Source organism: Rattus norvegicus, chromosome 1 (genome assembly GCF_021556685.1).
Source record: "Rattus norvegicus strain SHRSP/BbbUtx chromosome 1, alternate assembly SHRSP_T2T, whole genome shotgun sequence".
Taxonomy (NCBI): Eukaryota; Metazoa; Chordata; class Mammalia; order Rodentia; family Muridae; genus Rattus; species Rattus norvegicus.
In genome coordinates, this window is record NC_141534.1 from 201,608,721 (window position 1) to 201,630,446 (window position 21,726).

Genomic DNA, 21,726 nt, shown 5'->3' on the forward strand with positions numbered 1-21,726 from the left:
AAGTGTGGATGCTTCTGTATTCCTTAGAAGGGGGAACAAATACTCAAGGGAGGAAAACGAAGATAAAGGTTGGAACAAAGACTGAAGGAAAGGTCATCCAGAGACTGCCCCACCTGGGGATCCATCCCATATACAGACACCAAACCCAGACAATATTGCAGATGCCAAGAAGTGCTTGCTGACAGGAGCCTGATATAGCTGTCTCCTGAGAGACTCTGCCAGAATCTGACAACTACAGAGGTTGCAGCCAACCATTGGACTGAGCCTGGGTCCCCAGTGGAGGAGTTAGGGAAAGGACTGAAGGAACTGAAGGGGTTTGAAACCCATAGGAAGAACAACAATATCAACCAGTCAGACCCCCACCACCACCAGAGCTCCCAGAGACTAAACCACCAACTAAAGAGTACACATGGAGGGACCCATGACTCCAGCTGCATATGTAGCAGAGGATGGCCTTGTTGGGCACCAATGGGAGGAGAGGCCCTTAGTCCTGGGAAGGTTCGATGCTTCAGTGTAGGGAAATGCCAAGGTGGGGTGGCAGGAGTGGGTGGGTGGGGGAGCACACTCACAGAAGCAGAGGGAGGGAAGATGGGATAGGGAGTTTGCAGAGGGGAAACTAGGAAAGGGGACAACATTTGAAATGTAAATAAATAAAATATCCAATAAAAAATACTCTTCAGGGGTTAAAAAAACAAAAAAAGCAAAAAAAAAACTGAAAACCCACTGTACACATGAAAAGATTTTCTTTGTGCTACCCTCCCCCAAGACAAAATCTCACCTGCATTGTTAGTGAGATTGTGGATACATATAAACCATTCCTCCCTCAGACACAACAGGCACACGTATCTTTAAATATTTTAATGTATTACTGTCAGGAAATGACATAAAGCTAGGAAAAGTCCAAGGTGGTCAAAGGCATCCATGTTTGTCTCCTTTCGTCCAGAGGCTACGCAACAAAGCATGTGGTTGAAGGCCTAGAACCAAGGACGCTGTACAGATTTCGACTGAAAGTCACCAGCCCCTCTGGAGAATACGAGTACAGCCCAGTCGTCTCGGTGGCTACGACCCGTGAGTACACACTGCTCTACGCTCACTTTTTAGAGACATGAAAAATGCAAAGCCGTTTGGAGGTAAAAGTTTACTGCTTTCTCTTAAGCCTCACTGGAAGCAGAAAGCACTCCATTTGTGTGGTCCGTGGTAATGTTGCTTACTACCGGGACCTCTTTACAGCATGGCATAAGGAGGGCCAGCTATGCTGTCCTGAATTGGCAGAGCTGGCTTGGTCCCAGGACTGTCCTGTCCGTGGGCATTTGGTGCAGGGTGGAAGTTACCTTTCTTAGGAAGTGGGCCAGCAGGGATGGGCTGAGTGTCGCCTCTTCCACCTGTCTACTCTACATGCCTTCCTTCCATGCATGTGTGCGTCCTGTCTGTCACATTCTTCTGGTTGTCTGGGGACTGAAACTGAAAAAAGACATGATCAATATTTCCCCAGTCACAGAGAGGTAGTGCTCCACAGAGGAAGCCATGGAGACTAGCCACATTACCTCTGACCACCTATGTTCTAAGGCCTGCCATCAGGCCCTCCATGTGACTGAAGATGATTCAGATTTTAAGCTACCCAACTGGTGCTTTGGTTGCAAGGATGGCAAGAGAAGCCTGGTTCTGGATGAATGGATGCTCTCTGGAAGAAAGCAAAGTTAGTTAAAGAGGGGGTGGCATGGTGGGGGTGGGGGTGGGGGCTTCATCGGCCATCCTAAGTGATGCTTAGCCAGCCATGAAACAGGGTGATTTCATGAAAGGCATACAGCAGTCAATTATACAGTTTAGGCAAGAGGCTCTGTTCCTTAATCTGGTGATGCCAAAAGCTTTGCTTTTACAGGGAAGATATTCAGTCTCCCAGAAGGGGGAGGGAATGGAAAAGGGGAGGGGGAAGAAGAGGGGAGAGTGGGCAGAATCTAGCATGAGCCCTTGGGGTACTGGAGGGCAAGGGTGGAGATGAGAATAGGCAGGGGAATTACAGGCACAGAGCCTGCCTTTGGAGGAACTCTCCTGGAGACACTGGGGCGGATGCTCTTGCAGGCAGCCGCTGCACTTCCTCCTGACTTCTTCCTGCTGCTCTGACCCCCACTCCCACCTCAGTCACTGCTCCTCTTTCTGCTCTCCCTGGACTACCCAGTCCCCTGTTCAGCCCACTGCACATGCTCCATGGGCACAGTTGGCTTAGGGCAGATTTCTTGTGAAGGTTTCTCCTTCCCCTGCACAGGCTCCTCCCATTTTGAGGCAGGCCCAGCACTTAATCCATTCCATTTTACATATTTGCTCTTCCTTTTACCCCCACCTACATTGTAGGCTCCCAGATGGAGGGGTGTTGGGTCAGCCATCTCTCCTGGCAGGACTGGGGTGTAGATGATTAAGATTCAGTGGCAGAAGTAGGAGCAGGAAGAGACACACTTCTGTGGAGTAGACTCCCTCTCATTTCTAGGGTGGGAACAGATCCATCTCTCACCAACTGGATGAGTCCACCCAAGCCTAGCTTGGTGCACACAGCTGGTTCTGCAATCATCTTTGATGGGCTCCAAGTGGCCTCCTATCCTCTGAGTAACACACCTAAGCCAGCCAGAGTTCACATAGAGGGTAAAGACCAGTCTGACCCTGCAGATAAGCTGACAAGGAACATGCCTGTGGCTAAGTGTGCTTCTCCTTGCCCTGCTTACTTCAGAGAAGCATCTGTAGATATCTGGCCTAGGAATTTGCCATTATAGCTCTATTGTTTTTGTAGATAATTAGATAAGATCTCTCAGGGGAGAGGGACATGTTGGTAGTGACTATGCATTCGAGTGTGCATATATGCATGTGTATATATGTGGTGTGTGGGTGTGTGTGTGTGTGTGTGTGCACGTGTGCGTGCACACATGCTCATGCTATAGCACTCCCAAACACTGCACCTCACTGTTTCTCTGCTAGGCTCTTGGGGCTGTGCTCCCTGGCGGGACTGGTGTCATCTTTGGTGGCGGCAGGTCTCTGATTCTACTGGGTGACTGTTGTTCCCTTATTGTCTTGTTCAGTGTGGACTCTCTTAAGGAGGCAGAGATGCTAAGCAGAGAATTGAGAATGCTCACATTATACAGAGCAAGCAAAAATGCTTCTGTGGGCTGATGCTTTGCATTCAGTTTGAGAGTGTTTTAATGAATTACAAAAGCCTGCACTTTGTTTGAATAAAGGATGCTCAGCCTTTTTTTTTTTCCTTCCCAGGTAAAGTACACGAGGCTCTTGCTTAAATGAAGCATGCAGTTTTAATCAGTCAGACCCTTGAAAAGAAAGAAAAACAGCTGCTACTTGTTAATTGGCAAATATCTTCTCCAATGAGTTCATGATTTATTTACTGCTTTTAATAAAGACCCAAATTCCACCAAGGAAGGTGTTGTCCCACGACACACTCATGTGCACATCTGCAGCTCAATAAACCCCAAGTAGAGTGAGATGGCTTCTCACAGTCCACCCTTCCCATCCCCTCCTAGGGGAGCCCAGAGTACACTGCATCTAACTCAGATGGGCACCCCTAGAGCATCCTCAGCATGATGTCTGCAGTCACACCACTTAGAGGAATCAGGGTATGGCCAGACTCAGCAAGGCCAAGGCTAGCCTGCCTTCTATTCAGCTGCACATTTTGAGGCCATTCTCCTGGGCCAGGCCTGTGGAATCTTGAAATGCTCTTGGCTGGAGGAGTGGAGTATGTTGCTCATCCTGGAATTTCCTCTCTCATCTCCATGACTCCTGCCTACAGAGGAAGTAGAAGTGGCAGACAAAGGCCTTTTTATTCTGTCCTATATTTGTCAATTGTAGTTCACAGGTTTTATTTTTAAATGATGATGATGATGATGATGATGATGATGATGATGATGTGTGTGTGTGTGTGTGTGTGTGTGTGTGTGTGTGTGTGTGTGATAGCACGCATGTAGAAGTTAGAAGACAACTTTATGGAGTTGTTTCTCTTTGTCTACCTTCAGGTGGGATTTGGGATGGCATTCAGATCCCCAGGCTTATGTCGCAAGTGCCTTTACCCTCGAGGCACACTGCCAGCCCACCTTAAGAGGTTTTCCTGGGCTGATCCACATGGCTCTAGTGAGATCCTCAGCTCATCACTGTCCTCCTGGGACAGTGTCTTGGAAGCTGGGAAGTACAGACTGAGCTAATGCTGAGAAGAACTCTCATAACTGATAAATGATTTTTTTGTTCTTTTTGCTGGGACTCAGCAAGTATGGTGTATGAGAAAGAGTGCTGCTCTCCTTTGTCTTATAGTGAGGAGGTCCCTTTGTTTTCAGAATCCCATGTGAAACTCCTCCAGCAGAATCAGGAATAGACACTACATTTACTTTAGCTGTGTCATAACACTTAGACATCTTTGTTGCATATAGCCCTCCAGCTCATAAGCGTGAAATGAGCTTGTTTTGTTTTCCAATATTTTTGTACAACAGCATTTTCTGGTTAGGATGTGCTAGGAAGTGCCTTCAGGCTAGGAGGCCTTATTGTGCACAGAGGTGGAATATAGTGAAATGAAGTACACTGTAGTGAGGTGGAGTGCAGTGAAGTGAGGTGGAGCACAGTGCAGTGAGGTGGAGGGCAGTGCAGTGAGGTGCACTGAAGTGAGGTGGAGTGTAGTGAGGTGGGAGCACAGTGCAGTGAGGTGGGAGCACAGTGTAGTGAGGTGGAGCACAGTGCAGTGAGGTGGAGGGCAGTGCAGTGAGGTGGAGTGCAGTACAGTGGGGTAGAGGCAGTGAGGTGGAGTGCAGTACAGTGGAGGGCAGTACAGTGGAGGGCAGTGCAGTGGAGGGCAGTGCAGTGGAGGGCAGTACAGTGGGGTAGAGGCAGTGCAGTGGAGGGCAGTGCAGTGGAGGGCAGTGCAGTGGAGGGCAGTGCAGTGGAGGGCAGATAGCCAGTGGAGGGCAGTGCAGTGGAGGGCAGTGCAGTGGAGGGCAGATAGCCAGTGGAGGGCAGTGCAGTGGAGGGCAGATAGCCAGTGGAGGGCAGTGCAGTGGAGGGCAGTGCAGTGGAGGGCAGTGCAGTGGAGGGCAGTGCAGTGGAGGGCAGTGCAGTGGAGGGCAGTGCAGTGGAGGGCAGATAGCCAGTGGAGGGCAGTGCAGTGGAGGGCAGTGCAGTGGAGGGCAGTGCAGTGGAGGGCAGTGCAGTGGAGGGCAGTGCAGTGGAGGGCAGTGCAGTGGAGGGCAGTGCAGTGGAGGGCAGTGCAGTGGAGGGCAGATAGCCAGTGGAGAAATGTGGGAATGCTACAGGTGCTTCCAGATCGTGCTTTGCATATCACAAGTCCCCAATCACTGAAGCTTTTGGGCATTCACTTTTATTTGACACTTGTTGGGAAGGGCAGGGTTCAGAATTACATTTGTTTTAGATTCTGTCCTTAAAAACATAGTAAGAATAGAAACAAACATCACATTGGTCAGATACCTCAAAGCTTATGAAATGTGAGACTTGACCATGAGCTCTGTTGCCGATCTTCCTAACTGGTGACCTTGGACAGCTTGGCATTGCTCAGACTTGATTTTGAGGAAATAAAATGAACTTTCCACACTGTCATGCTTGACTCTATGTGATTTGCTTTTGTGGCAGCTGAATCTGGAGAGACACAAAAATGGGCTCTTTTGTAGATAACAGGCTATTTATAGACACACTGCTACGTATAGGCTCCTCTCCCTTTATATAGGGAGGAAAGAGGGAAGGAGCACAGCCTACTTGGTTACGTAATACCCTGAACTGTAGAGGGCCACACAATGGTCTATCAGTGAGGCCACTTCAGTGTAGCTAGGGTCTTCAACCCAGCTAGGGCCAACACAGTTGACATACTGGCTATGGTCATGTCCTGAGTGCTGGCAGGCTGTTCTTTGGGTTACAGGGTGCTAAGCAGTACTCCAGGCTTCTCTGTTAGATTCCAGTAGCATCTCCGATGTTGGGACAGCAGAGGTCTTTAGACGTTGCCAATGCCCTCGGGAGTGTAAAGGCTTCCAGCGCTGAGCCCCTTCAGTGTTGCTCAACCTTCCTAATGCTGGCCCTTAACCCAGTTCCTCAGGTGGTGGTTTTTGTTGGTTATTCATAGCTGTGATTTTGTTGCTGTTATGAACCATCATATAAATATCTGATATGCAGGATATTTGACAGGCAACTCCCAAGACTCACAGGCTGAGAACCACTGCTTTGGTGAAATCCTTGGGCTAGGCAAGACCTTCCTCTGACAAACAGGACTAGCCAGGTTCTTGGCTTTGAAAGCTTATCACAGTACCTTGATTTGAATAAAACCCTTGTGCCTAGCAAAGTCTATGGGCTCCATTGATTGACCATCTTTTGATATTATTCAGATTAGGAACTGCAAACTGAGCTCAGGTGGGCATTGCAAGTGTGGGAGGGGTGCTGGACATGGTGGAATATGAGAGCATTAGGGAGTACCATACTAGACAGCAGTGGTATGTTGGGCATTCACCACCACATTCCTTATGCAACTTTAAGTTCAGCCATGCTGATTTGAAAGGCATGGGATGTGGGAGGAGTGAAACCACAGACTAGTGGTTGGAAGAGAGTGTCTTCCCATGGCCATCAGTGTGGAAGTTGAGCCCGGTGATTTGCCTCCCTGTCCCCCCCCTCAGATAGCATCCATACCCCTGTCACTGTGTCACTGCCAGCCACTGGCCCTCTCAATTTCCCACTGATCTTTTTGTCTTCTTAGGCTCGTTCCCCACTTGGAAGACTGCCATCTCCCTTTAAGGGTCTTCTCACATGCCCTCACCTCATTGGCTCTCAGACTTAGGGAGTTAAGGCAATTGTCCTTGTTTTTGAGATAGTTTAGCCACTGGGTAAAAGAAAACAGTATGCTGTGACAGTTGCTAGGGTTTCCTTGGTCACAGGAGACATTGGGAAGGAGGATCAGTGGTAAAACTCACAAAGTGATGCCTTACAACTTGAAGATGTCCTGGTTCTTTGGATCAGTCTGAAGTTTCTCTTAAAATGAGAGAAACAGGTCTTTTCCAGTGAAAGAAGTTGTAGAGTAGGCCATGTGTCCTACTGATAGGGACAACTCATGCTTTTGTGGAAGTGAAGGTGAACCCAGGCCTTGGAATGAAGAGTGAGATGGAACTCCCTACCCTGCGTTTGGATGACGGCTCTCTGTCTGCTTTCTCCAGGGGAGCCCATAAGTAGCGAACACTTTCATCGTGCAGTCAATGTGAACGATGAAGATCTCCTGCTTCGAATTTTGGAAGGAGGGTGAGAGAGCACAGTCAGCTTTTCTGTCTTTTTTCCAGTGCCCACTAGGTACACAGACAATACACGGCACAGCTTTGTTTCGTTTTCCTAAACAAATTCTCCACTATCTTCCAAAGCACCTCCTGCATTTACTCAGGTGCCCGGGATGGGGTAGTGAAGTCTAGTTAATAAGGAGTCCTAGAGACCCCTCTACATGATATGGTTTGTGATTGCTTAATGAAAACTATCAAAGGAAATTACAGGTCTGGGCATCACGCTTTACCCCAGAAGCAATTATTATCTTTTGATTATCTATCCCAGCATTTAATATAGGTCAGTTCAAAATGCCTGCCTAGAATAACTGGCGGCACTGGGAATAGGCAGACTAGCTGCCTTGGAGAGTAGAAAGTTGGTGTCGGACACTAGAGCTGAAGTGTGCGGGGATGGGCGTGTGGGTGCATGGCTGCCACAGGTGTGATGCCTGAAGCTGCCCTCCACAGAGAGATGTAATTTAGATTCTTTTGCAGCATGGTTTTGTGTACCTCAGAAGGCAATGGTTTCTGAGCTGGGGTTTGGTAAGATGATGAGAAGCTTCTACAGAATGCTGAGCTCCTTGGCTGATGATATAAGATGTATGTTCTTCCACGGGCAGCATCAGTTCATAGCCAGTAGAAAAGTGGGACGTCATGGGTAAAGCTCAGGTTCCAGCCATGCCTGCTCTTATGGTGAATCCGAGTTGGTGCCATAGAGGCTTTGCTGGTTGTAGCTTTTCCATGGAAAGGCACAACCAAGTTGAAGGGAGCTCCTGTTTCATGTGAAATTACAATTTTTTATATGAAAATTTGAACCTTTAAAACTATTAGGACATTGTAAGAGAAGAAAAATGTAGTGGCCCAAGAGAAACTGACATTTTGGTAAAATGAATCATTTCTGCTACCCACGGGCCCTGTAAAGTATGGTTAACTTCAGGATCTGTGCAACAAATGACAGTCTCTCCTCTGTTTTCCTTAAGCCATGTCATGGTTGATGTGCCCAACAAGTTTGGTTTTACTGCTCTCATGGTTGCTGCTCAGAAAGGCTACACCAGGTATGGCTCTCCCTAGTCATGAGTGAGGAGTAGGGCTTCTCCCTCCCTGCAGGGCTGTAGCCAGCACAGAGTAGCAGCTGCTTTCCCCTTTCCCAGACCATCCCATGCAATGGTTTCCATTCATGTTCTTGTGCTAGGCTAGACAGTTTGCAGGTGAGTTTGTATTTAGTCTCACACATGATGACTATGTCTTAGGGATAGTCATGATTAGATTTTTGAATTTCTTTAACCAAAGGTGAGTGAGGGGAACTTTGGGAGCAGACTTCCCCTTGAGGTTGCCATTGTCTGTTCCACTGGACTGGGTAGAAGTGCAGGTATCTTACTCTACAATCATATTTTAATTGCAACAATGCCATTTTGACAGATGATAGAAATGTGTTTAATTCTATATTAAAAACAGCTATTAAAATGATACAAGCTCTTTGTGCATTGTGGTCAGACAGGTCTGATGAGTGACTCCTGTGAGACTGAGACCCTGGTTTTGGTGGGGATCAGTGGGCTTCCTGTTCAACAGTGTGTGAATGGGCAGAGAGGAAGATGCTGCAGGATGTCTTGAGTGCCAGTTTACTACGTTTCATTGGGTTGCCATGTTCCCAAAGTCATTAGCTCACGCCTGTTAACTGTGTTCCCTCCAGACTTGTGAAGATCCTAATTTCCAATGGCACAGATGTGAATCTGAAGAACGGAAGTGGCAAGGACAGGTAGGAGGTGGGAGGGGCCTCTGAGAGTGGGCATGATTGCTGTTGTGTTACTAGACTACACTCAGGGTTTTTTGCCTTATGCAGTTTCTCCAGTTTACCATGAAAGTACCAAGAGGTGAGTGGGCCTCCTGGAAAGATGGGATGACGAAGGCTGACTTATTCATCTGTGGTTTTGTTCATCAGGTAAACCTGTCCAGCCTCCTCCAGCTCAGTAACCCATAGCTATTGAAATGGCACCACCAGGGGCTGGGGATTTAGCTCAGTGGTAGAGCGCTTACCTAGGAAGCACAAGGCCCTGGGTTCGGTCCCCAGCTCCGAAAAAAAAGAACCAAAAAAAAAAAAAAAAGAAATGGCACCACCAGCACTGGGCCAGGGGCTGGTGTTACATCCCAGCCTTCCTCTACCGCCCAAAGGCCAGGTTTTGTAAAGCAGTGCCTTGCTGTGGTTTCCACCACACCAGTTGGGGGGTTACAGGAAAAGGATGAAGAAGAGCTAGGTGCTCATGGACAGATGAAGGGACATTTTGAAATACTTCAGTACCAGCTGTTGTAGCAATTAGATTGAATTATTTCAGCAGAGTCAACATTTATTTGATGATGACTACATGCTAAGCACCATATTTAGTGCATGGCTCAAACAGGGAGACACACAATACCTTTCCTCAGTATGCTCATAAGGTACATGCAGTATAGAGGCCAAAGGATTGCACTCCACTCATAGACTCTGATCATGTGCCATATTTTGTGTGTGCACATGTGGGTGCACATCTGTATAGATGAGGATGTAAAAGCACACGAAGGCCTGAGTTAACTTAAGGAGTCTTAATCAGGAGACAGCCACCTTGCTTTTTGAAACAAGGTCTCTCATTGGCTGCAGACTTGCTGCTTCAGCTGGGATGGCTGGCTTGTCTGCAATTTCCAGAGAGCCTCTTGTCTCTACCTCCACCACCAATGATGAATAGGTGCATAGTTTTCTACATGAGTGTTAGAGATCTGAACTCAGGCCCTTCAGCTTGCACAGAGAGCACATTACCCACCAAGCCATCTCCATAACTCAAAATGTGGCTTTCTCCAGCCAGAAAGTCTATTTACTCCATCTGCAATGGCAGAGAACATTTAGACAACAATTTTAAAATTATTTTCTAAATGACTCTTTTTTTTTTTCGGAGCTGGCGACTGAACCCAGGGCCTTGCGCTTGCTAGGCAAGCGCTCTACCACTGAGCTAAATTCCCAACCCCCTAAATGACTCTTAAACCAGTTTGGGACTAAGTGATCAATTAGCCCAAGATTTTGAGAAGAATAATGCCAGTTTATAAAAGAAAAATGTAAGGAAAGTAGAAAACAGCAAGAACCAAAAGAGAGCTAGAAACTGGTTAATGGGAATATTTTCATGTTGCAAAATTGTAAGAGTTACCTCTTAAGAAAAATCTTCATGATAAACCAATGTCCTGTACATCAAAGGAAAGAGAAATAAAATTGGACAGTGGGAAGGGAAATAATGTCTATAGAAAGTGTTTGAAAATGACAAGGAAATGGTACTTTTGTGTTCCATAATAGATAATTGTGTTGGAATGGAGGCTTTTTAGAGAAACTCAAAGTCACCAGAGTCAACCAAGAAGTAGAAAATCTAAATGAACACTATCCATGTAAAAAGAGAGAAAAACGCGTTCACATATTCACTCCATGGACATTCTTGCATGGCTGTCTGACTGTGAGCTTCATATTTATTTGTATGTGTCAGTGCTAAGCTTGGAGTTCCTCCAGCAAAGACAGGCTGGAGAGCTGCATAGAACATCGGCATTGTTGTTGACATCTGAGCAGGGCTGGGGTGCAGCTCAGCGTTTGTGTAGATGTGCAAATCCCTGGGTTCAGTCCCCACTCACGGAAAAAAATGGCAGCAGGTTCATTGCATGTTTCAACAGGTTCATTGCGTGTTTGTAGGTATTTGTATTTATAACAAATACCTTTCCTCCCAGTCATAAAGGTAATTAGGAACGAAACATCCTTCCTTAATAGATTCAAAGTGAAGGGAGAAGTTGGTGCACTTGGCCCCTTGTTAGAGTCAGCACAGGTGTCAGCCATCAGAAGGACATATGGAGAAATGTCTCACAGGGGGATTTATTCAGCATAAAGCACAATGAAATGATACCTTCTGGGAGATGGCATCATCAGATTAAGTGAAATAAGCCAGCTTTTGACAAATGTTGCATGGTTTTTCATATTTGTGGACTCTCGGGTTAATACAGATACATACAGATCTGTTAATACAGATACATTTATGTATCTTCCTTACATGAAGGCAGGAGCAGGACAAAGCAGGAAAGAAAGGGGGACAGTGAAGCAGGTGGAGGGCATGTGTTGGAGTATGTGGTCCACATTCAGGATATGCTTGAGAGAATTTGCCCTTATGAAACCCAACACTATATATAATGACTATACAGGTGCTAGATAGCCTTATGTCAACCTGACAGAAGCTAAAGACATTTGAGAGGAGGCTTCAATTCAGAAAACGCCTCCATAAGATTGGACTATAGGCAAGCCTATAGGACTTTCCCCCCCTCTCTCCCCTTTGTGGGGTATTTCAGCTAATGTCATCCCTGTGGGGTCCTGGGAGGCTCTTGCTTTCCTGGCATCTGGGACTTTCTGGTTGTTACCCCCAGTTCTCCATCCACCACTGCTACACAGCTCTGTTCAATTTCCTGACGCTGTGTACGTTCCTCCACCTCCTCCCATACCTGATTCTGCCCCTCTTTTTCTCCTCCCTCTCTTCTCTTCCTCCCAAGTCCCTCTCACCCTCTACTTCCCTTGATTACTTTGTTCCCCCTTCTAAGTAGGACTGAAGCATCCATTCTTTGGTTTTCCTTCCTTTGAGCTTCATGTGGTCTGTGAGTTGTATTGTGGGTAATCCAAGCTTTTGTCTAATATCCACTTATCAGTGAGTACATACCATGTGTGTTCTTTTGTGACCGAGTTACCTTACTCAGGATGATATTTTCCAGTTCCATCCATTTGCCTAAGAGTTTCATGAAGTCATTGTTTTTTTGTTTTTTATTTTTTTTCTTTTTTTCAGAGCTGGGGACCGAACCCAGGGCCTTGCGCTTGCTAGGCAAGTGCTCTACCACTGAGCCAAATCCCCACCCCGTCATTGTTTTTAATAGCTGAGTAGTATTTCATTGTGCAAATGTACCACATTTTCTGTATTCATTCCTCTGTTGAAGGGCATCTGGGTTATTTCCAGCTTCTGGCTATTATAAATAAGGCTGCTATGAACATAGTGGAGCAAGTGTCTTTGTTTTATGTTGAAGCATCTTTTGGGTATATGCCCAGGAGTGGTATAGTTGAGTCATCAGGTAGTACTATGTCCAATTTTCTGAGGAACTGCCAGACTGATTTCTAGAGTGGTTGTACCAGCTTGCAATCCCACCAACAATGGAGGAGTGTTCTCCTTTCTCCACATCTTCACCAGCATCTGCTGTCACCTGAGTTTTTTGATCTTAGCCATTCTCACTGGTGTGAAGTGGAATTTCAGGGTTGTTTTGATTTGCATTTTCCTGATGACTAAGGATGTTGAACATTTCTTTAGATGCTTCTTAGCCATTCGATATTCCTTAGTTGAGAATTCTTTGTTTAGCTCTGTTCCTCATTTTTTTTTTTTTTTGGTTCTTTTTTTCGGAGCTGGGGACCGAACCCAGGGCCTTGCGCTTCCTAAGTAAGTGCTCTACCACTGAGCTAAATCCCCAGCCCCACTGTTCCTCATTTTTTAAAGTAGGTTTATTTGGTTCTCTGGAGTCTAACTTCTTGATTTCTTTGTATATATTGGATATTAGCCCTTTATCAGATGTAGGATTGGTAAAGATCTTTTCCCAATCTGTTGGTTGCCGTTTTTGTAGGACATTTTCTTAATTAGTGATTGATATGGGAGGGCCCAGTCCATTGTGGGAGGAGCTGTCCTTGAGCTGCTGGTCTTTGGTTCTACAAGAAGGTAGGCTTAGCAAGCCACAAGAAACAAGCTATTAAGCAGCATGCCTCCATGGCCTCTGCATCAGTTCCTGCCTCCAGGTTCCTGTCCTGCTTGAGTTCATGTTCTGGCTTCCTTCAGTGAAGAACTAGTGCAGAGGTGTAAGCCAAATAAACCCTTTTCCCTGCTTACTATTTGGTCACGGTGTTTTGTCACAGCAATAGAAACCCTAACTAACACATTGCAACATTTAAAAAAGTATCTTATGGCTAGACATATGGCCCAGTGAGTACATAGCTCAACTCCTAGCATCCAAGTAGAATGACAGCATGGGTGTGTGCACCTCTGATTCCTGTATGGTGTTGGAGGTATGTGAAGGCAGGAAGATGACGGGGAATTATTGGCTGTTAGCCTAGCTCCAGGTTCAGTGGGACACCCCTTCTCAAGGGAGTAAGGCAGATAGTGCTAGGGCAGGACTCCTGTGCATATACCACTTACAGACACTCAGCCTTCGGGCAGTGCCTGGCACAGAAATAGTAGGAAGTGTCAACACTTGTTATTTTGTTTATTTTGAGATCGAGTGTTTGTTGGTCTCACTGTGTTGCCCAAGCTGATCTGGAACTCACACTCCTTAGCCTCTGGAGGAGCTGGCATGATAGGTGTGTGTGGTCCTACCCAACGCCATACAAAACAGTTTATTTGTTTACTTGTTTTTATAAACATTTCAGACAGTTCTTCAATGTCATTTCTGAGAACTGGCAAATCCTTCTGAGTTTGCAAAGAGCTTGGGCTCAGGGTGCGTTGAGGAACACAGACAGCAGAAAGCATGGTGTCAAACCCTAGTCCCTCAAGGATATGTATGTCACCCTGGACAGCTAACTACCTCAGGAGGCTTGTCTGTGTAACCATGGGTTATTGTGGACAATAAATGGGTAAATACATGGCCATGTGTGACACAGGCCTGGTTCTTGGTGAATGTGCTTTATATTTTATTTCATGATTGGACAGTATTTTGGGAGATACAGGTGTGATACCTCCTGGCCTGTTGAACTCAAGAGAGACAACTGCCAAAGACTTGAAACTTCACAAGGAGGTTTCCTGATGTGGCTGTTACAAGATGATTTAAAAATAATGTAGTCTGAAGGTCTTTAATCTCATCACTTGGGGTGGCAGAGGCAGGAGAATCTTTGTGAGTTCTAGGCTAGCCAGGGATATATATTGAGACCGTTTTAAAGAAATATACTAACTGATTAATATCTAAGCATAGAGTAGACTAAATCCCAAGAGACAAGAAGCCTGACAGAAATATACATCCACAGAACTGTATCAAGAGGTCCAAAGATTTAAAAAGTCGAGCTAAATGCTGTACTTCAGAATGGCAAGACTGGGGCACCATTTCCAACTTTTCTCAAATTAGCATATAGATTGAATATAGTCTCAAATGGAATTATTCTTGGGAACCCATCAAAATGATTGTAATTTATCTGAGAGAACAAATAGACAGTAGTAGATACTAAAACTCTGTCAAAGACTATGGGGACAGATATTAAAATGCCTTAAGAGTTAAACTAATTAGAGAGGTGAGCACTGTATAAAAGATTGGAAACAGATAAACAGGATAGACAGAACCTAATATGGTGGTAGAGCAGGGGAGAAGGTTCTAGAAATAGGCTATTTGAAAAAAAAAAATCTCAGCAAACACCAAAGCTTTTGTCAAGTGAATGGAGAATTAAGTGTAAAAAATCACAAAGTACCGTTATGAAGCAGGGATGTGGTTGTCATCTGACTTTTAATGTCCATGACACAAAAGTGGGAAGGAACTAACCACAGAGAGAATGCAGAGTTAGTGGCTGTCTGAGGTAGCACTGAGGAATGTGCGGGGAGCAGAGCACCCACATGCACATGCTGACCAGGAAAAATTCACTGTGTGCAGAAATCAAGTCACACAAAGACGGTGTAGAAGAGACAGCATTAAGTGTTCACATGAAGTGCAATTAGTCTTACTGCATAAAATACCACTTATATATTTGGTAGTTAAAATGGTAAAAGTGGAGTAAAATGGACATTTTCAGACAGAATCACTAGATGCATGATATAATGCACACAATTTGGGAATACACATGGGCTAAGCCCTGACGGCTAGGGTCCTGCTCAGTGGTGAAATGTTTGCTGTGTGTCAGTGAAAATTTGAACATGTATTTTTCCCTTTTCATATGAGAACACACACACACGCACACACGCACGCACGCACGCACGCACGCACGCATGCACGCACGCACAGGGGGCTGTTAGGAGCTGGGAGGGAAAGAGAGGACATTGAGTATGTGCTAATACAAAGTACAGACAGGCCATGGCCACTCACAGGGATTCCATTCTAGGCCCAGGAAATGGCCAGAAGTGCAATGACAACTTTACAGTTGGGGCGTCTTAGGATGATAGAGGATTTGAGTAGTCCCCATGTCCTTGTGTGGCCACTGAGGGACTGCTCTCCTACTGAGGTGATCTTGTAAACGCTTATAGACGGAAGAGTAACACGGAGAGCATCTGTCCATGCTCCACCCAGCCTTAGCTGGTGCACGAGTTCGTCCTGTTGCCCTCCCCGTCCCCGTCCTCCTATGTGCTCCACAGTCACCTTCAGTGTGCTCACCATCCAGCTGCCATCACACACTTAGGGTTCATCTCCCCAGTTCTCTGGTGTCACAGCCACTCAGTCTCCCACTTGTCCTTTGATGTTAATTTGTGGTGGGGGTGGGGCAAGGCCTTGATGCAGTCTATGCTCCCACATTTGCCTAGTGCTTCTGCTTCTCTGGCTTCCTTTTCTTTATTGAGGACTTGGCTCCCTTTCAGTTCTCTCCTCCTCTATCCTTGGTGACCCTTCTCCTTCTCTCACTCTACTCTATCATTTTCTCCATTCTCCCTTCAGTCTCTCTCCCATTCTTCTTCCCTCCCTTTCCTCATAGCAGTGACATCTGAGTGAACTCCTAGCGTGCTGTGTTCTGGGTTTGTCTCTCTCATCTTCCCCAGGAGTAAGGTAGCATCTAGCTTGTTCACCCAACCCTGTATTTCCAGTAAAAATGTTTTCATGGTTAGGCTATAAGGGTTTGGCTATTATGGGGTGCCATCTTCTGTTGTGGTTTGCCCTGAAGTTATCTGTATTTTGATGCTAATTCCACTGTCCCTAGGACAGCTGCCTAGTCACTTACTTAGGAATCAGGTGACTTCACCAGAGCCTCCCCATTGAATTTGTAAAGTACCGGTGATGGTGATGGGCAGGTACAGGATAGAAGGAGGCCTGTCACTGGAGAAGGAAGGATGGGTGGGAGAGAAGTTTGAAGGAAGAGGAGGAGACTAGAAGAGGAAAGGAGGAGACAGGACAGAGATGGAGAGAGGGGAGAAGCCATGGCAGGTGATGTTAAGATTCTGCTCTGTGCATTTACAGGTTGTTATCAATGTTCCTAAGGGATGGATGGTACCAGGCTTTGTATGTTTAAGTGGGCAATTATATCTTACCAATTGGATCAAAGATTATTGTGTTGTGTGTTCTTTTTTGTGAAGGTTTGAGTGTAGGAAAGTGTGCGGCTGGGATGTGTTTCCGCCAAGATATCTAGCAGATATCTTGGGGCACCTCGGTGCGGACCTAGCGGGGTAAAAGACCAATCATTACTTTTTATTTTTATATTTTTACAACAACAATCTTCATTAGGAACCCTGAGAGCTTGTGCTGTTTCTTTGGCTCCACTGTGGAGGCCTATACAGGTGGTATATTCCAGGCTTAATTCTGATGGTGGTGGGGTTGCAAAATCTCTGTAAGGTTATATTTTCCTCATGGCAACCAGAAAATAAATCTATAGGGTAACTAATTCATATGCTGTGGCTACGTCAGTCCCCGCTAACATCTTAAAACTACCCAGGAGTGGTCCCTGCCCATGCCAGTTAACCAATTAGGAAGTGCACAAAGAATTTTATGATTCCATACTGGTGACAGTCCACAAGGAGGAACTTCCCAGCAGCTGGAATGGACCAACAAGCCTTTGCTCTCTAACGGAGAGTGGCAGTAAATGAGCTATCTTTCTGTTTTAGAGCAGGGAATTGGTTTAATAATGAATGCTGACAGTCTGACCCATAGTCTTTCATCACTCTGTTTTGAATATAACCTAGATTTGTGGGTATTTTAAGATCTAATAATTTATACTCACTTGTAGCCAATATTCAGTTTCAAAGCACCTTTATATTGTGTGTGTGTTCGTATGTACATGTGTTTGTATCTATCAGTGCTCATGTGCTTATGTACTCACATGGGGGTCAGAGGACAGCTTGCAGAGGTCTGTTCTTTCCTTTTACAATGTGGCCTCTGGGGTTGAACTTAGGTCATCATGCTTTACCTGCTGGGCCAGCTTGCCAGTCCCAGTACTTGTTTTTCAAAATCAAGACATTAACCATATACCATAAAATGCACTGCTTCAAAATTCAGTCACACAGTTGCTCACCCATTGCCAACATGGGGGCCAGTTTCATGACTCTAGCAATATACTAAATATACTCCCCCTGCTTAGCCTTAGACAGCTCCCAGCCTACTCTTCTGGCTTCCTCATTAGCCTCTCCTGGATGATGCATGTAAGTGGATCTTATGCTATGACTCTATACCTTTTATTGATCATATTGTTTTAAGATTTTTTTCACACTACAGACTTGACTTCCCTTTTATGACTGACTTGGCATTCCATCGAGTAGGTTTGCCACATTTTATCTCTCAGTTGGACATATGTACATTTTGGGTGGATAAAGAGTTTTTTTTTTCCACTCAAATGACAAGGTTTTGGTTTAATCTGGGTGGATGAAATGTGGACCCACGTCAGTGGCAAGACCTACAGTGGATTCTGCTTTTTCTGTATGTTGCAGTCTCATGCTTGCATGCTATGCGGGGCACCTGGATGTTGTCAAATACCTCCGAAAACATGGAGCTTCTTGGGATGCTAGAGACCTCGGAGGCTGCACAGCGCTGCACTGGGCTGCAGATGGAGGCCATTGCCCTGTGATTGACTGGATGATAAAGGACGGCTGTGAGGTATGGCCTCCTTGCTTCCTGGTTAACCCCACCACACTACTCAGAACTTGAAACCATCTTTTAGGATCTGGAGGCAGGCAGGCCACCAGACTGGCCTGGTTACTTAATCTGAGAAAAGTCAAGACAGGAGTCTTCAGCTCATGAGCTTGAAAGGCCTTGGAGGATCCTTGGGGAACTTTGGTGACAGCCAGGCTTCATCTCATCTGTGTCTGTGCTGCTGCTCTGTCCCCTCAGTCATTGCTGGTGTCTGTTCAGTTGGTTGCTGAAGCCTTGCTAAACATCTGCTACATGCTGGGGATGCAGAGTGTGCACCGGTCTAGCAGCTTTCAAAGTTAAGTTGTTTTTATTCTCTCTCTCTCTCTCTCTCTCTCTCTCTCTGTCTCTCTGCACATATGCGTGATGTATGTATATGTTTATATGGATGTGTACACATATGTACATGTGGAGGTCAGAGGTTGTTGTGTTGGATGTGATTACAGGTGGTGAGCCCTAGAAGGCTGAATCAATGACCTGGAACTCCAAGCCTGGGAAAGTCTCATTTCCCAGAAGATATCAGTAGATATGTCTTGTTCATCTTTGAGGCATGAGTGAGGGAAAGCAGGACTCCTACTATTGTAATCACACAGCTCATTTACCCCAAAGGAAAAATCCCAGGAATTAAGATAATTTCATTTGCCACATCTCTTGTTTCTTTATGCCCGAGAGACATTTGCAAGAAGTCAGAAGGCTGGTCTCAGTGAGAGCTCTATGTGGCAGGGTGGCCACAATGCCCCTGTATACTTTACTATGAGTCTGCAGTGATAACAAGCTGAGGGTTTCTGGGAAAGAACAGGGATTCTTAGGCAGGCAGTTTCTCTGATATAAATATTTAAGTTCTGGAATTTTGAAGTGTGGGTGTTCTGGGCTTCAGGTATTCAATCTTGTTACCTTCGGGTAACCAAGCATTTGGGTTAAATCCCACCTTCTACTGTAGCCCAGAAGCCATTTGTAGACAGCAGTTCTGCATACATGGGTCCTCTGGAGACAGCTATGTACAGAGCTGGCCAATGGGAATGAATGGTGGCAGCCCAGTCTCCATGTTGTTGCAGATTGATTACCTGGCATTTTGGAAGGTGCTGGGAAAGACTGAGAGCCAGACAGAACTACTATCCTCTTCCCAGGTGTAAGGGTTTCATGCTGAGGGGACATGTTTCCCTTAACAGGAACCATTTGATGGGATGGGTGACCTCAGGGAAAGGTGCTGGACCCATGAGGTGGGTTTGATCATTTCTAAATTAGGAATAGAAACACATACCCATACCCCATTCCCAGGACTAGACAGGATATGTGCGCAGATGCTTTGGAGGCTCCCTTGTTAAGGCAGGTGGTTGTTTTATTGTTTTTCAAACATTGCTCATAGTTGGCCATTTCTATGAGGAAGAGGGACAGGACAGAGAGGATCCATCCGTTTCATACATCTGAACAGTGTGAGCATCCCCAGACTCCTGCCAGTCCCCTGTTGGTTATTCCTTCGGATGCTCACAGTAGCCATGGATCACCTTCGCATCTTTGAGGAATGCATTCTGCAAAGTTCTCTCTCTCTCTCTCTCTCTCTCTCTCTCTCTCTCTCTCTCTCTCTCTCCCAGTGTGTGTGTGTGTGTGTGTGTGTGTGTGTGTGTGTGTGTGTGTGTCTGTGCATATGTATACCATACCCCCACGCTCTCTCATATCCATCCTTACTCTTCTTAGTTTGGTTGGGGATACCTTGGAATTGGTGCCAGTCGTGTATTTTTATTCCACATTTTTTCTTTTGGAAGAAGCCATTGGAAGAGTTGGTTATGAACCAGGTTTTGGACATTGGCTATCTCACGACTGGGCACACTGTGTTTTGGAGATAGCACTGGGCATGAATGCACCCAGTTAGTTTGTGATGGCTCTGGTCTCCCTGTCTGAGATGCAAGCCTTGTGAAGTACAAAGGTATATGCTCTTCTCATCATGCTCTTGTTCCAGGCACGATTTACAGCACTGTGAAGGATACATTAAATGAAAGAATTACTATTGAGCCAGGAGTGGTGGCTCACGCCTTTAAGTCCAACAGTAGAAAGGCAGGCAGATTTCTGGGAGTTCGAGGCTACTGCTCTACATAGCAAGGCCCCATCTCAAACTAAGAAAGAAAAAGAAAAGAGTAAACACTTAAAATTACAATCAGAGACTTGGGAGATGGCTCCCAGAGTACAGGGGTTTGATTCCTAGCACCCACATGGCGGCTTACAACAGTCTGTACTCAGTTCCAGAGGTTCTGGTAACATGGCACACAGACACAGCATGCAGGCAAAATACTCAAAACATACAAAAGCAAGTAAATCTTTTTTTTTTTAAATTTTTTTTTTTATTAACTTGAGTATTTCTTATATACATTTCGAGTGTTATTCCCTTTCCCGGTTTCCGGGCAAACATCCCCCTCCCCCCTCCCCTTCCTTATGGGTGCTCCCCTCCCAACCCTCCCCCCATTGCCACCCTCCCCGCCATAGTCTAGTTCACTGGGGGTTCAGTCTTAGCAGGACCCAGGGCTTCCCCTTCCACTGGTGCTCTTACTAGGATATTCATTGCTACCTATGGGTTCAGAGTCCAGGGTCAGTCCATGTATAGTCTTTAGGTAGTGGCTTAGTCCCTGGAAGCTCTGGTTGCTTGACATTGTTGTACTTTTGGGGTCTCGAGCCCCTTCAAGCTCTTCCAGTTCTTTCTCTGATTCCTTCAACGGGGGACCTATTCTCAGTTCAGTGGTTTGCTGCTGGCATTTGCCTCTGTATTTGCTGTATTCTGGCTGTGTCTCTCAGGAGCGATCTACATCCGGCTCCTGTCGGTCTGCACTCCTTTGCTTCATCCATCTTGTCTAATTGGGTGGCTGTATATGTATGGGCCACATGTGGGGCAGGCTCTGAATGGGTGTTCCTTCAGTCTCTGTTTTAATCTTTGCCTCTCCCTTCCCTGCCAAGGGGATTCTTTTTCCTCATTTAAAGAAGGAGTGAAGCATTCACATTTTGATCATCCGTCTTGAGTTTCGTTTGTTCTAGGGATCTAGGGTAATTCAAGCATTTGGGCTAATAGCCACTTATCAATGAGTGCATACCATGTATGTCTTTCTGTGATTGGGTTAGCTCACTCAGGATGATATTTTCCAGTTCCAACCATTTGCCTACGAATTTCATAAAGTCGTTGTTTTTGATAGCTGAGTAATATTCCATTGTGTACATGTAACACATTTTCTGTATCCATTCCTCTGTTGAAGGGCATCTGGGTTGTTTCCAGTTTCTGGCTATTATAAATAAGGCTGCAATGAACATAGTGGAGCACGTGTCTCTTTTATATGTTGAGGCATCTTTTGGGTATATGCCCAAGAGAGGTATAGCTGGATCCTCAGGCAGTTCAATGTCCAATTTTCTGAGGAACCTCCAGACTGATTTCCAGAATGGTTGTACCAGTCTGCAATCCCACCAACAATGGAGGAGTGTTCCTCTTTCTCCACATCCTCGCCAGCATCTGCTGTCACCTGAGTTTTTGATCTTAGCCATTCTCACTGGTGTGAGGTGAAATCTCAGGGTTGTTTTGATTTGCATTTCCCTTATGACTAAAGATGTTGAACATTTCTTTAGGTGTTTCTCAGCCATTCGGCATTCCTCAGCTGTGAAT

General features: G+C 45.8%; 1 protein-coding gene across 2 annotated transcripts in view; it reads left to right on the forward strand.

The window, feature by feature from the left end:
- Fank1 (fibronectin type III and ankyrin repeat domains 1) overlaps window positions 1-21,726 on the forward strand; it is a 118,440-nt gene that overhangs the window by 89,962 nt on the left and 6,752 nt on the right. For both annotated transcript variants that reach the window (XM_087561098.1, NM_001008347.1), the window contains 5 exon segments: window positions 944-1,068; window positions 7,185-7,266; window positions 8,258-8,332; window positions 8,968-9,033; window positions 17,891-18,056. In XM_087561098.1, coding sequence (XP_087417224.1) covers window positions 944-1,068; window positions 7,185-7,266; window positions 8,258-8,332; window positions 8,968-9,033; window positions 17,891-18,056 — 514 coding nt within the window.